A 16,590-nucleotide genomic window follows, 5' to 3' on the forward strand; every position below is an offset into this window, starting at 1 on the left:
CATCATTGTTTTGTGTGTGTTGAAGGAGGTGTTACAAAATGCATGGACCTCATTAATTTGCTGTTTTATTTAGGCCTAGCTTAGCCTGGTTAAAACCAAACTCATTCACTGTAGGTGGGCGTGGTTCATTTAGGCCCCACCCTGACAAAATTAGCCATGCCCCAACACCGTTTAGTTTTTACTGGGATTAGATAGATGGATAGATAGATAGATACTTTGATCCCCAAGGGGAAATTCAAGGTCCTAGTAGCTTAAGACATCACACACAACATACACTACAACATAAACAGGTGGATTTAGTATCTTTTACTGTCCTTATTAGTCATGTGGATTTGTTATTTTATCATCCTGTTTATGTTGTAGTGTATGTTGTGTGTGATGTCTTAAGCTACTGGGACCTATGAGTTTCCCCTTGGGGATCAATATAAAATAATCCACATGAATGTACTAAGGATGTATGAGGCACTTGCAGTGACAGGGCAGGGACTGCCCGTGTGATATGAAGTGTGTGTCATGGTGGTAGTGCACCTGGTTAGGACATGATGGTAATAATGAACACTACAGAAAAATCCATCCAAAACCAGGTTGCAAGTGTGTGTGTGGGTAAAGGTGGTGGTGGTGGGCAGGGCAGATGCAGTAGAGATAAAGATGTAGTGGCCTTTATCATCGCATTCATTCCCGTGTACTTTCCATCTCAAGATGGTGTGTGTGTGATGTCTTCTGGCGCATAATGGCCGTTGTGCAGCACCCAGGTGGGTGCTACTTTGGTGGTGGTTAGCGAGGTCCACCTTGAGGAGACATTGGCATTATGTGCCTCTATGTTTGATGTACAAGCCACAAGTGACTAGTCTATGATCTGTTACCCTATCAATGGAGAAATGGTTCATTAGTGTTGGGAGTGTTGTAGATCGTAAGTATACTGCCCTCCTTTGATTGTGATGAGAACTGCAGATGCAAGCTCTAGCACTAATGTTAATAATGGTCTGAAAGGTAGACTATTGAATCTCACTGTTCCTAGAAACGGTCAATCCAATATAGCTGCCATTCATATATTATGGTTCTTCACGAGTTAAAGCTGCATCTCATCTCAGGTTGAGAGATTCATTCTGTAGTGTTATTATATGTTTGCCAGATTATCTAAATGAAAGTGGCAGGTGAAATATTGCTATGAGCAGCCTTGGGTTGCTATGCACAACTACTTCATGTCCAGTATCAGTTTGCTCATGGTGCTTCGCACCGACTGGACCAGTAACACTATAGCACACTGAAAACTCCCCTTGTGGTTCTGAAACTGATTATTTCAGGCACTGTAATTGAAGCTAGTTGGTTTCTTGAGTTCTGAAACTGAAAACACCAATCATGCTTAATCATTACAACCAAAACCCATGACCGTGTTTGTTTAGGCATGTTAATGTGGGTTAGCTATGTATGCAGTTAATCTGTAACGTGTCACCAATATTTCGTGTAACAAAAAAAAGATCAGAAACTTTCAGTATTTCAGTAACAAATGAATGGCCACTCAACCATTTGGGTTTATTTTTCTGTAAGTGTCCCAAAAACAATAGCAACCAGATGATTGGATGATGTTTCAGTCCCCATGGCAACCTGTCGTCATCTCCTACATAATACACAGGCAAAAAGAAACAAAAACACAAAGTGCACATTCTACTCTAGCGACGGAACAAGCAGAGTGCTTCCATGTATATAAATACACACAAGGCCTTCGCTCGACTCTCAAGGAGAACCGCTGCTGGACCCAGAGAGAGTCGGAGTGGAAATAGGACAAAGAACCCGACCTCCCCTTTCCCTCTATCCCTCCAGGGATCCAGAATTCACGGCGTCCTGGTAAGAGGGGCCGCCCTCCTTCTGGTCGGGGAAAAGCTTGATGAGGTCGTCGATCCTCAGGATGGTGATGGCGGCTTCGGTAGCGAACTTGAGACTCTTGGTCTTCACCATGGTAGGCTCGTAGACGCCAGCCTGCTTGTTGTCGCGGGGCTTACCATTCACCAGATCCAGACCAATCCTGCAGTAAAAGAAAAAGACAGGCAAAATAAGTACACACAAACGCAAACATCTGATTATTGAGCGTTTCAAGAGTTCCATTATCAGCATCATAGTTGTTCCCACAAGGCTTCCGTTTTAACATTCCATGTGTTATCTTAATGAAGCGGAAGTAGATTGGGAACAAAATAGAACTGTTGAAACAAACAAAATTATTGTCGAAAGGGTCTAAAAAAGGAGGAACGGACATTAATTACAATAGTGATTACAAGTGGTTACGCCTGTTCACTTTGCAGATGTATTTACCCAACATGTTTATCAAGGTTCTGGTTCTCAAGTTCAAGATTTAACATTTTTATTTGTCATTAAAAGGAGAATTCCGGTGTGATATTGACCTAAAGTGTATTGAAACATGATACCGAGTGTGAACGTATGTCTCATAGCCCATCTCGGCTTGTCCCCTGCACTCCAAAATCTGGCGCTAGTTAGCCGATGCTACCAACAGCTTTTTCAATGGTGGTGCTTCGGCATTTGGCTAGCCATGCAAATAAATCACTGTTTTACACCATTTACGAGGCTCAATGCATCTCCACACTTCATTGGTAGACTTCCGAGGACCCTGACATTTAAAACGAGACATTGAGAACTTTGAAAAAGCACTGGATTCCAAAGCAGATTCCAAAAATAATTCAGTGGAAATGCATGGATTCCAGTTTCTTCCAGTAGTAGCAACTGGAATCCATGCATTTCCACTGAATTATTTTTGGAATCTGATCCCTCATCATACCTGTTCATTCTTACTCGTCGCTCGACTTATCGTGACTAAATTCAAGATGGCTGCAAACGCTAAACTTCGTGAAGATGCTGTCTGTATAAATCGTCTAGTAAGTAAACTACCAGTGCTTTTTCAAAGTTCTCAATGTCAGGGCCCTCGGAAGTCAACCAATTAAGTGTGGCGATATATTGAGCCTCGTAAATGGTGTAAAACAGTGATATATTTGTATGGCTAGCCAAATGCCGAAGCACCACCATTGAAAAAGCTGTTGGTAGCATCGGCTAACTAGCGCCAGATTTTGGAGTGCAGGGGACAAGCCGAGATGGGCTATGAGACATACGTTCACACTCAGTATCATGTTTCAATACACTTTAGGTCAATATCACACCGGAATTCTCCTTTAAACAGTTGCCTTTACAACGAAATGTTGCCAGCAAGGCCACAAAGGTGCAAAGAAGTCAAAGACTAAAAGTGACAATTACAAGACAAAAAAAAGAAAAATGATCAAGTATTATCAAAGTACAAAAAACTGTGTGTGTGGGGGGGTTATATACAGGGGCATCATAAATAATAATAATAATAATAATAATAATAATAATAAAGATAGCGTCTGTAGAGGCAGTATGACTATGAGAACCAGTTGCTATAAATGCCATTGAAAGTGCTCAAAGGTAAACTTCGTCAACCGATCCATTTCAATTGGACTGTTAGTCTCTCACCATTTGAGGTTCTTGCGCTCAGGGTTGACCTGGGCCTCATTGTGGAAGGCACGCAGCTTGGCCACAAGGTCAGTGGAATCCTGTGCTGCATTCACCGCCAGCGTCTTCGGGATGACCAGCAGGGAACGAGCGAACTCCGCTATAGCCAGCTGCTCCCGTGAGCCCTGACAGACAAACAAACAAACACGTGTTAGGAGAGAACATCTCCATACCTCTCCATAGACCGTCCACATCTGACAGACATTAACATAACAGCTTGCGTGCCTGGGCTTATGCTCTTCATACTGACTGGATGCACTCCTTAGTGACGTCAGATTCCCTGGGGTCAAAGGTCAAACTTACAGCCCATTACCCGCTAGGACTGGATGATCAAGACAAGTTTCTCTCTACTTATTAAAGTTCCCAAGATAAAACCATGCTGCTCAATATCAACGGCAAAGTCTCAACCCCAATGATTATGCAGGATAGACACATAACATTCACATATTTATTTTGTACAGCAAAATACTAGTACTTTGGTCAGTGGCCGCTATGTTTAAATGTGCTCTAAATTCTTCATATGAAAACACATGGACACCTGAAGTGTCTGATTGCCAACTGATAAGATCTTTGAGTGAGTGTCCAGTCCTTAGGCTTTTCAGAAACACCAGAGATGAGGTGCTTCTGTGTTTAAAGCTTCAGACTGAGATTACTGTATCCCACGCGTATAACCACACACACTATGGTTAAGTGAGGCGGCAATGTAAATGGGAAAGACTCAAGATGTCGGAGGGAAAACATGGATGTTCGCACTGACGTGAGGATTACTAATCGAGACCTGAGGTGTTAAATGCTGGTGCATTCCTGACTTGATGAGCTAGTCGGGTCTTGCCATGTCTAGTCCACTCTCTAAATGGCCACTGATTCTTTTCCATTTAACAGCATTCCTGCAATAACACACACATTAACAGCTTGCATGCAGGGCTCTACAGTGCGCCCATTTCACTCGCACATGCGAGTAAAAATGATGCCGTGCGAGTGCAAACAAATATTTAGGCGCACTGGTGCGACTTCTAACCATGTCAATGTTTGTCTACAAAATACACCGCAACATCGAGAAACATTACTGGTGCAAACCATAGAATCACGTCGCGAATGCAGCATAAAAACTACACCTCCCATCAACGTTAGCAGTTTACCGTTGTGACTCGCTAGTAGTCGCTTCTATCAAATCCAAGAGCACGCAGAAAAAGCGGAAAGTTAGACTAGCCAGCCAAGATGCAAAGATTGAAGAAATTAGTTCTTCTATCCACCGAATTCATTGGATATAGGAGGAACAGGATAAGATTCTGAGAATGCAGTGAGAGAAGGAAAGGTAACCTAACATGCCTTTTAGCCCAGTTGACGTATTGGCTGCAATATGCAAAATATAGCTGTAGCGAACGAACCGGCACAAAAGTACCCTCCCGTAATACTACCATTTTATTCAAAGGTAGAACGCTACTGACAACTCCAGGCTTCCACGCATGCATGTTTGTTTACACCGAATACAAGCTGAAGTGCAAAACGAAAGTAGGCCTAACGTTTGCCTACTGCCCCCATCAATGCAGATATTTCAAATAAAAACTAAAAGTATAAAACGTATATCCTTGATTAGCCTATGTTGGGTTTTGTGGAAGAGAAAATGGACTGTTTTAGTAGTAGTATTAGGCAGTATGCAGTCAGATAGGTCACCATGGGCATATTTGGATTAGCTATAGATGGATTCACAAATAAATAAATTAGCCTACATTTGGCAGGATACTTGATATACAGGCTAAATGCAAATATGGCAATGTATTATATTATTTTACATTAACAAAATGTAGGAAAATAGAACAGACTGAAAATAAAGCAGGCACTGATCTTTAAAATCCTGTTTCCTGTAGCCCAAATGTTGTCAGTCATTCTTAATATTCGCAATTGGTGCACTGGCATGTTTAACTGTTAGCTGCAGTATAATGTTAGATTATGTGCAAGTTAAGTACAGAACTGACTGTGCACCCAAATTTTTGTCTGTGCTCCTAAATTTAACTTGGGCGCACAAGTGCTCCTGAAAAAAAATGTTACTGTAGAGCCCTGCTTGCATGGCTGAGCACATGATCTTCATACTTAATAGACAAATGAAATATTCCAGATGCATCCGTCTATCGGTGTATGCGTGTGTCCATCTATCTGTGTGTGTGGCTCACCATGCTGTGTGTCTCTATGCAGGTCTGTGTGTGTGTATGCATGTGTGTGTCGCTCTCTCACCATGCTGGTGGCGTAGTTCTCCAGATAGATGGACAGAGCTGCCTCCACAGCGCCCCCTCCTGGCACCACAGACTTGGACTCCAGCACCCTCTTGACCACACACAGGGCGTCATGCAGCGAGCGCTCCATCTCATCACACATGAAGTCGTTGGCCCCGCGCAGGATTATGGACGCCGACGTACGCGCCTTTGTACTGATGCAGAGATAAAGACAGATTAGGCACTTGTGTTGCACTGACGGATTATCATATTATAAAACAGACCTGCCAAAATACCCTGCATATTAGAAAAAACTGGATAAACAAGGGCACCTGCCCCTTGGACTTAACCAAGCACCTCACCTATGCTTATTCATGTATAGCTCTTCCATCATTATTTAGTTCTGTGAATATCACTACACTGGACATCACTAAAGCATGCCTACACTGGTTTTATGTCCTGGCAGCAACTTGGGGCTAAGTGCCTTGCTCAAGGGCACAACTGTGGAAGCCGGGAGTTGAACCCACCACTTCTCAGGCTACTGCATGCAAGCCCAGCTCCTTAACCACTACCACCACTCCTTCAGATGATCATTCAATTAAAAGATCATGTTTAAATATTACATGTTTATATTCACTTTGGTCAGTGATAGTGGTGTTTAAATGGGCCTTGCTTTAGTAAACTTTAGATATGAGAAATCACAGATTGTCTGTGAAAGTGTTTGAATGCCAACTGATAGATCTTTGAGTGTGTCCAGTCCTTAGGCAGTTCAGAAACACCAGAGTGCTTCTGTGTTTAAAGCTTCAGACTAAGATTACTGTATCCCACGCGTATAACCACACACACTATGGTAAGTGAGGCGGCAATGTAAATGGGAAAGACTCAAAATGTCTGAGGGATTTTCATGCCTAAACTGGTTTAATGGATATCACTAAAGCTTGCCTACACTAGTTTTGTGCATTATTCGGTGAGTGAAAGGGGGGGGGCGCTATGAGTTGCGCCTCTTTTCTCCTGCTCTAGGGGGCGCTATGAGTTGCACCTCTTCTCTCCTGCTCTAGGCGCTCGTCTCCATCCCTACCACATGCCTTCCCTGCATTTGGCTTCCGGAATCTCACGGAAGACTCCCAATGACAATGGCTACATTGAGGAGTGAAAGTGCGGCCATGCTCACTTCTTGACAAGGATGAGTTCGTCATCACACACTCTCTCCTGCACCACTTCCTCTGCCGCACCCAGCATGGACGCCTCGAACGTCTCCTCACCCTCCAGGTTGGACAGCGATGCACAGATGGTGGCTGGGCAGGGACAAACAGCACCATCAGACTGTTAAGACGCAACCATTCCTACTGACCACTTAGGACATTAATTTGTTTACAAATCAAATGGCAGTTAAGTCACCATGGTTTCACTCCTTGGATTTTCTTATATGGCAAATTACTTGGGAATATCATCTGACATACATAATAACTTTTAAGAAATGCAATACACAACAATGCATTTATTTCTTACCATTTCATGCCTTTATTAATTATCTACCACTTTATAGGACTTCATTCCAACACCTCAAGAGGCAAGAGAAGAATCAGGGCTGAAACAAGGCTGAATTAATCCCCATCCCTGCCAACCTACCTCCGGTTGCCTTGGCGATGCGTTTGAGGTCCCTCTTGAGCACTCGGCGCACGGCCATGGCTCCGACGTCCTCGAAGTACTTGAGGCACATGTCATCGATGCCCCCAGTGGTCAGCAACACATTGGCCCCTGACGCCAGGATCTTCTGGATGCGCTCCTTGGTGATGTCAGATTCCCTGAGGTCAAAGGTAAAAATGCACATTCCATTACATACTAAGTCGGGATGATCTGGATGACAAGTTGACCACTACTGATGAAACTGCTGTTGAATATCAATGGAAAAGTCCTCCAGCAGGGGGCAGTGTCCCTGGAGCAAGTCAGGGGGATAACCCTCAGCTAACCACCACACTATAATTACATGTATTCATTTAGTAGACACTTTTAATCCAAAGTGACTTACATATGTCAACTACATTACAAGGGATTACATTGTCCCCGGAGAAACTTGGGGCTACGCGCCTTGCTCAATGGCACAACTTCTCAGGCTACTGCATGCTAGCCCAGCTCCTTAACCACTACCACCACCCCTTTAGATGATAATTAATTTAATAGATCACGTTTAAATATGACATGTTTATATTGACTTTGTAACACACTTGGGTCAGTGAAAGTTGTGTTTAAAATGGGCCTTACTTTACTAAACTTTAGATATGAGAAATCGCACAGATTGTCTGTGTAAGTGTTTGAATGCAACTGATAGATCTTTGAGTGTGTCCAGTCCTTAGGCAGTTCAGAAACACCAGAGTGCTTCTGTGTCTAAAGCTTCAGACTGAGATTACTGTATCCCACGCGTATAACCACACACACTATGGTAAGTGAGGCGGCAATGTAAATGGGAAAGACTCAAGATGTCTGAGGGAAATCATGGGTGTTCGCACTGACCTGAGGATTACTAATAAAGCCCTGATACGGGTCCAGTCCTGACGTGATGAGCATGAGAGACTGAGTGTGTATGTGTGTCCGCATGAGAGACTGAGTATGCATGTGTGTATGTGTGATGGAGGGGCAGTGTGATTGTGTGCATGCTCCTGTTTTACCTCTGTCTGATCTGGTCGAGCTTCTCTGGGTCACTGATGACCACCTGGACACCCAGTTTCATTTTGGTCTTCTGCAGGCTGAAGTCCAGACAGGCCACCTTCGCGTTGGTCACACGCTTCGTCATACCTAAAAACACACACACACACACACACACAGTTGCATGTTAAAAGCTTTTTACTGTGCAGTTAATACAGACATTCAAACATTTACACTGTCAAACGCAAGTATATAAACCAAATTCTCATCTATGACCACTAAGTTACAAGATCATATTTATCTTCAGATCTTCATATTGACTGATGCTCAGGACAACCATATATTTCTACATTAGAGTTAGATATGCAATCACATGGAAGGCATTATAGTTAGTTATTACACGGCTCTTCAGAGTGCTGCAGAAAGTTCCATTCACATGAATGGGCCTTCCCAACTTTCGGGCCTATGTTAAATCTATAAATCACCGGCAAAGTATATAATCACCGCTGTCAATGGCAACAGGTTGATTAACATCTTCCATATCCCTCCGCAAGAATTCCGTTCGCTTATTGCAATGGAATTTCATTGAAAAGTTCAATCCGCTGCGCGTCGGGGTTCTGTTCTCCCCGTCGGGACTTATTTTCTGATAATTACCGGTGGACAATACATTATCCCTTACATATGCAGTCACATGGAAGGCCTTTTCCAAGTGTCCAGTCCTCAGGCAGTTCAGAAACACCAGAGATGAGGTGCTTCTGGGCTCAAAGCTTCAGACTGAGATTACTGTATCCCACGCGTATAACCACACACACTACGGTAAGCGAGGCGGCAATGTAAATGGGATATAGGGCTCCAGACACGTTTAGCCTCGGTGCCACACCTCCAGGGTGTCATGTCAAGGGTGGCGAGCTCAAATCCAGTGCATGACTGTACCATCATTTAATGGAAACCAGTAATGCGCACACACACACACACACTGGCCTTACCTTGGGAGCCGACGGTGCAGTTGAGCGCGTAGCCGTTGACCAGGTAGCTTTCCTTCTGACTGCGTCCGTGGGCCTTGAGCACGTTGACGGAGTTGATGGGGTAGCGGGCCACGCCCCTCCCGTCCACAAACTTCACCGCCAGCGCCGCGTCCACCACCATGTTGGCGAAGAAGTCAGCGTCCCTGAGAGGCGAACGGGTCAAGGAGCGGCACGTCTAGATGGCGTCTGATAGCACAAACGGCTAACAGCACAGCACAGCACACAACACGGATCATGTGCTCTTGTTTCAATGATGTACTTTCCCCTGGGGATCAATAAAGTATCTATCTATCTATCTATCTATCTATCTATCTATCGGTCAGTTATGTAACGCGACAAGCCTGCATCACTGCCAGGCCCAAGGGTGAAGGAGCAGTATGTTTAGATGTCTGTACTGTCAACACATATAGAGGTAGCAGAGGACAGCTGCACACCCCTTCAGATCTTGACAGAGTTGCTCTTTCCTGTTAGCATAGCCACACATCCGAATATGGAGCAGATGTACAGTACTAAAACAGGAAGTGAATAACCATTGTGCTATATGGGGGAGCCAATCACCAGTAAGCACACTGACCACTGTCCACGTCCAAGCTAGCAAACTGGCAATTACTTCAAACTCCTGAGAAAGCCTTTTCTTGAGTTACAGAACCTCATTAATATTTCCTGACTAATCGTTACTGATGACCCTAGTCATTAACTCCAAATGGAACATATACAGAACAGAGTAGGAATAGCAATACATTACTACATTTGGAAAAAAGCATACATAAGATACGGGTATTGTGTTTAAGCCCTGAGCAGTTAAACTTGAGGGAAAGGATACACTCCGATGATTTTGGAGGACATGGAGGTCTTGGCGGCGTTGACCAAACATTCCCTGCCCAGGTCATCTGTACCGATGGTCAGGTTCTCATTGATGTAGCGCACAGCCTCCCTGTTAGTGGACAAGACACAGAACACACAGTCAGTAGAAATAATTATTAGCAAGGCTAATGGGTGAAATGCACGTTTACGTGAATGGGAGTGTTCATGCATAACAGTCTAAAACTAGTGGTTTTGAGTATGTGTGTGCATCTGAATGCAGGCGTTCTATTATGCAGGTCACTAAATCTCCCAAGGTGTGTGTGTGTGTGTGTGTGTGTGTGTGTGTGAGAGAGAGAGATATGCCACCTAGTGTGTGTGTGCATGCATGTGTGTGTAGGGGAGGAAGGGATTGCATACTTGCAGGCTAGCCGGTATCCACTGATGATGGAGGTGGGATGGATCTTCTGTTTCACCAACTCATCTGCATTCTTCAGGAGCTCGGCAGCAATGATCACCTAAACAGACACATACCAATTACATCATGCTCTCAAAATAACTCCTTACCGTTTACTTTAATCAACACACACACATTCCGCAGGGCACTGAAAACATCTGCTTGCCACTAACATTGCAATGCCTCAATCATTTATCTGTGAATGTTCTATCAATACATATAGAGGTAGCAGAGGACAGCTGCACACCCCTTCAGATCTTGACAGAGTTGCTCTTTCCTGTTAGCATAGCCACACATCCGAATATGGAGCAGATGTACAGTACTAAAACAGGAATTCATCATTGAATGATCAGATCATAACTGTAGTCCAATGCAGCATTAGCTGCACAGCTAAAAACAGAGCACCACATCAAAGTACAGATGAGGAGAGTTCAACACACAAACAAAGCTACTTTCCTGGACTTCATTTGCCCATGAGGTGTGTGGCAGAATATACGATTAGCATCATTGTCTGTTAAATGGTCAACCCGGAAGTGAACCCAAACTTTGCAAGAAGCTGTTGCTTTATCTGAAAGCATCTGCCACTTTCCATTTTCTTTAAATTGCTGTCTTCAGTTGATTGGAATGATCACATAGCCCACCCTACCCTCTTCTGTTTTATTAACATCTTCTGAGAACACTAAATAGACCTCTGAAGTTTGCCTACAAAAGGACCCGAAAGCTGCCATGTTCGCCCATATAAGGAGATCCGGATCTCCTTATATGGGCAAAGATGGCAGCTCTGGGTCCTTTTAATAGGCGAACTTCAGAGGTCTATGACCAAACACCACTGCATGGGCCCACCCGTGTGTGTGTGTGTGTGTGTGTGTGTGTGTGTGTGTACCAACTCACCACAGATGTAGTGCCATCTCCGACCTCTTTGTCCTGCAGTTCTGCCAGCTCACAGAGCACCTTGGCAGCCGGGTGCTCCACCTCCAGCAGCTTGAGGATGGTGGCGCCGTCGTTGGTGATGGTCACATCCTGTCCACACACACAAATTCACATCATCTCTCGCTCCTTCACAAGCAAGTCACAGAGCACTTTATGGATATTTGCTGATGCTGGTTGGCTGAAGCACTGACCGGTACCAGCTTCAACTTGACCATCTTTCATGTTTTACGTTGGTATAATTCAAAGCAAGTCAGGGCAAATCAGCCATTTCACAATTTTTTTTTTTTTTTTTCAAGCGTATACATTCCTAAATATTGTACTCAACCCAAAGGGATTTCAGAAACAGCAAAGTGCCACGTCTCTTAGTTAAATGTTTGGGCTGAATTTACTTTATCCCACGCGTATAACCACACAAACTACGATCAGTGAGGTGGCAATGTAAATGGGAGAAAAATGTTCAATGTATTTGGCAAAGCCTCAAGCAAATACTAAGCAATAAGTAGCATGAATCAGATTATATCCCCATAATCAGATGCCTAAGAGGATACAATATATTTCAGTAAGTGATGTAAAAACAATAACCAGCATAACATCGCTGACAGACAGAGCACTTACCCCAATGTCATCCACCAGCATCTTGTCCAAGCCCACTGGTCCCAGAGAACTCTTGACGATGTTGGCGATGGAGGATGCGGCCATGACTGTGCAAGACAGACGCGCAATTTAATTTAATAGCAGGGAATTCAATTATCCCCGTACAGATCAAAACTGCGTCAGTCAAAGTTGATGCAGCCAACATACAATTTAGTGTCTTGTCAGTTTTGTGCACTGGTTGGACGACTAAGAGCATCCACCCAAAATTGACCACTGACATTTTTTCTGTTCCCCGCTAGCGAAGCCATTCATTGCTATGAAGAGGAATGAATGGTACTAGAGCGGGACTATATATGATCAAAACAGCTGTTCTGTTACAAAGACAACATTGCGCACCACCAACACCTTGAACATTAATATAACATTAATATCAGAACATCACAAGGATAACTTATTGACAACCTCAAAGAAGCTGCCAACTTAGCATGCTAATATTAGCATCAGCAACCACACAACAGACCCGTTATGTCAAATGATTTCGCATAACACTAGCCTGCAAGCTAGCACATGTTTTGAGCAAGTTCCAGTTTTTGACGATCATTACCACCACCATTTACTATGCTTATGGATATCGACAACCGCAATCTAGCTCATAGAACAGCCAAAATAAAGTTGATAACTGCAAGTCATCTGCACACGTGCGGCATTAGCCAGATAGCTAGGTGGCTACTTTACCTACGTAGCTAACGTCATATCTTCATCACCCTACCGTGTCGGCTCGCAACATCATGTCGTGTGATTTTACATAGAAAAGAGACATTTTCCTCACCATTTTGACTCCTAACGGAGTCTCCAGACGTCCTCTGGCCGAGCACAGTTAATGGACCTTCTAGCATCGACATCTTGAGCCACCACCTACCAGCCAAGAAGAAAGGGAACGATGGACACAGTGCATTGTGGGTAAACCGGTTAAACGCACGGATTTGTGGGTCGACTCCAGAGTTCGGTGGAATGTTCCAGATGGGCGTTTAGAGAGGGCACATCCAAAAGCCTGTCCTCTTGGATAGCGGCTGTTTAAAAAATGCTTGAAATATGTTCATGAATGTCATAAGATATGTTGATATGTTTTCACTTTCTGTGGAGAATTGTATCCCCCAGCCAGTTTTCCTATTAGCCTATGCGTAGGCTATAAACTACATCCCCCATAAGGACATGCGACTACAGTAGGCTATGTGTGCGGGTTACCTCCACTGGGTACTACATCAATGTATTATTAGGTTTGGACCTGTGATTAGGTTAAGTCCCTGGTTTGCTCACAACCAGGCTTGTTTTGACAGGTTTACTTTGGGCAGATGCTGTATCGTATGTAGGTCTCCTAAGCCTAAAGTAACCTCCTAAGACCCAGTAATTCATTTTTGTCCTCTGGGGGGCATGACTCTAGCCTTTAAGTCAAAGACCATTTATGCCATCTGTTTGAGTCCTAGTAGGACTCAAACAGATGGACTCTAGAAATGACACGAGCTTTCTGATTATGTCACAATTATATGTGTGGGGTTAACAGAACTCACTGTCTGTCTTTCTTTTCTAAATGGCAACATTGCATTTTTGTTATTTTATAGCGAAAAGAGGTAGGCTTAATTGATTATTTTTTGCAGATATTATGTTTTCATTGCTAATAATCAACTTGTTTCCTGAATATGAGTCTTAACTTCAATTAAGAGAGTTTTCAGAAATGGCCAGTCATTTGAACATTTTCAAAACTTTTATTCAATGTCCTTACAGTGGACAGCAGATGTTACTAACTCTTGATTTTAAATGTCCGTGCTTCAGAAGATAGAGGGCTGAGTGAGGCACGTATGGGTTTTCTCATAATTTTTCTTAAATGTTAAAGGGTAGTCAATCTTAAAGGTGCAATGCAAGGTGCAGTCAAAGATTGTTAAGGCGGAGCAAGATACTTCGTCGTAGTTCATGTCTATGGGCGCGAAATGGGGATCGAATCCTGTCTGCATAAAGAGGCGTGTCGATGACGTATTGACGAGCGTAAGTTGCAACCGGCCAACAGCAGCGGCAGAAATAACCGGCGCACACCTGATATAAGGTTGATTTTCTCCAGACTGGATTGCTCAAAAATGCTAAAAATGTACCTGAAATGTTCAGAAGGGTTTGGGATTTAGGGATTTAGTATAGCCTGCTTTTATTATCCATGCCCACTGTTCTATGTGTTGTACGCCTAAGGACAATAAACACGAACGAACCATTAGCCTGCTAGCCTGCTTGCTCATTGAAAAGAGAACTGTTATAAAAGGGTGTTTAGCGAGTGGAGCGAGTGAGACAGCTCCCATGCATTGCAAGAGGGACGATCATGAAAGGTAACAACTGTACCTCTGCCATTCTAGGGTGCCCCACACACACACTCATCACTAGGGTGCCCCACACACTCATCACTAGGGTCCATAACACATTCATCACTAGGGTCCATAACACACTCATCACTAGGGTGCCCCACACGCACACATCACTAGAGTCCATAACACACTCATCACTAGGGTGCCCCACACACACTCATCACTAGGGTCCATAACACACTGATCACTAGGGTCCATAACACACTCATTATTAAGGTCCATAACACACTCATCACTAGGGTGCCCCACACGCACACATCACTAGAGTCCATAACACACTCATCACTAGGGTGCCCCACACACACTCATCACTAGGGTCCATAACACACTCATCACTAGGGTCCATAACACACTGATCACTAGGGTCCATAACACACTCATCACTAGGGTCCATTACACACTCATTACTAGGGTACATAACACACTCATCACTAGGGTGCCCCCTACACACACACTCATATAGGCTCCATAACACACTCATCACTAGGGTCCATAACACACTCATCACTAGGGTGCCCCCTACACACACACTCATCACTGGAGTCCATAACACACTCATCACTAGGGTCCATAACACACTCATTACTAGGGTCCATAACACACTCATCACTAGGGTGCCCCCCACACACACACTCATATAGGCTCCATAACACACTCATTACTAGGGTCCATAACACACTCATTACTAGGCTCCATAACACACTCATCACTAGGGTCCATAACACACTCATCACTAGGGTGCCCCCCACACACACACTCATATAGGCTCCCTAACACACTCATCACTAGGGTGCCCCACACACTCATCACTAGGGTGCCCCGTAGTAACCGTAACAGCACTCCATCACAGTGCTCATCTCTGGAGGCAGCCTTAAAATCACTCCAAGGGCACACTCCTTCCTTGGCACATCTATTTTCATTTAATGTTGCAAATACCGTAAGATCCCATTGTAACTCAATGCAATAATATTATGTTAAATTGATATTTTCTGAAGAATGATGACCCGATGTCCACTGCAAGGGACATATGATAAAAAAATAATATTTTGCAATAGTTTTCTTCAACCATAAGAGGCTATACATACATCAATGATCCTCTGCGAATAGGCTTTAATCAGATCTGTAAAGTGTATACAATTCTTGGAGAGGGTGAGTACTGTGGAGTCTTTGGAAGTCTGACTCTGTGGAATTAGAGACAAATAATGGTTTAATTAATGTAATCGCTCCAAAAAACACGGCCCACAACAGGGCAGGGGGCCAAACTCTCCTTTTGATGAAAAGGTACAACAACTACTGTAAACTTCAATACTCCAGGAATATAACAAAACAATTTAAAATATGGAATAGGCCTAACTGCACTAAAAATTCTGATGCTTGTAGTGATGATCAAGATGATGATGATGATCAATAGTCGCTCATTTAGACCATGATTAGAGCTGCAGGAGCTAAAGCTAAAACCCACAGTTCTCCTCTTGGCCAGACGAGGGCAGTGTATTCATCATACCATATGGTTCCAACCACAGCTTTCCTATCAGCTGATTCTAATTAGCACAACTCTTCGGCCAGATAAAGATGAGCTAATTAGTGACAACACCTGTTGAGCACAAAATGAAACAAAAGCAGATGAAAAGCAGATCCAAAGTCCACAGGATAGGGGAAAAGCGATTGGAATGAGAGATATGACATAAATGACACTTGGTTGGTGGCATGTTGAATCTGCAACGAGTGGCTCTGTTGTAATGATTCTGCTGAGCATGCTAGGGTGGGACCCTAAACCCAACCCTTATACCACCTTATACACCGGTAAATGACCGAGGTGAAGTTAGTTTGATATTTGATATTCGGATATTCAACAGATATTCAATTTTTTTTTTAATGTGGCCGGTTTCACCCCATGTTTGCAGACAACGTACAAACAGATGACCTGTCTACTTGCCCGTCTATAAAGTACCTTCTGAATTACCTTCATAGTCTTTTTTGTCAATAGCTTT

At 43.6% G+C, this 16,590-nt stretch overlaps 1 protein-coding gene and 2 non-coding genes across 4 annotated transcripts; all 3 read right to left on the reverse strand.

The window, feature by feature from the left end:
- Positions 1-1,495: 1,495 nt before the first annotated feature.
- Positions 1,496-13,182, reverse strand: tcp1 (t-complex 1). Of its 2 annotated transcripts, none has more exons than XM_042095058.1 (12): positions 13,024-13,182; positions 12,216-12,301; positions 11,562-11,690; positions 10,634-10,731; positions 10,236-10,346; positions 9,374-9,555; positions 8,411-8,537; positions 7,374-7,549; positions 6,916-7,039; positions 5,767-5,959; positions 3,496-3,659; positions 1,496-2,023 (listed from the first exon to the last, which is right to left on the reverse strand). In XM_042095058.1, the coding sequence occupies exons 1-12, from the start codon at positions 13,094-13,096 to the stop codon at positions 1,810-1,812; spliced, it is 1,677 nt and encodes a 558-aa protein (XP_041950992.1). In that variant the 5' UTR covers positions 13,097-13,182; the 3' UTR covers positions 1,496-1,809. The 2 variants fall into 2 exon arrangements, with proteins under 2 accessions (XP_041950992.1, XP_041950991.1); XM_042095057.1 differs by having other exon boundaries at positions 1,496-2,026.
- On the reverse strand, positions 9,796-9,934 carry LOC121712411. The gene has a single exon (XR_006032626.1). It is a non-coding gene; the product is annotated as a small nucleolar RNA SNORA29 (small nucleolar RNA).
- Positions 10,867-11,005, reverse strand: LOC121712412. The gene has a single exon (XR_006032627.1). It is a non-coding gene; the product is annotated as a small nucleolar RNA SNORA29 (small nucleolar RNA).
- Positions 13,183-16,590: the final 3,408 nt, after the last annotated feature.

The sequence above is a fragment of the Alosa sapidissima genome, chromosome 6 (genome assembly GCF_018492685.1).
Source record: "Alosa sapidissima isolate fAloSap1 chromosome 6, fAloSap1.pri, whole genome shotgun sequence".
In the NCBI taxonomy this organism is placed as follows: domain Eukaryota; kingdom Metazoa; phylum Chordata; class Actinopteri; order Clupeiformes; family Clupeidae; genus Alosa; species Alosa sapidissima.

Coding starts and splice junctions, on each gene's coding strand:
- tcp1 (XM_042095057.1), bottom strand. CDS start 13,096: ATGTCGATGCTAGAAGGTCCATTAACTGTGCTCGGCCAGAGGACGTCT. Junction 12,302..13,023: donor CTCCGTTAGGAGTCAAAATG/GTGAGGAAAATG, acceptor TGTCTTGCACAG/TCATGGCCGCATCCTCCATC. Junction 3,660..5,766: donor AGAACTACGCCACCAGCATG/GTGAGAGAGCGA, acceptor TTTGTCTGTCAG/GGCTCACGGGAGCAGCTGGC.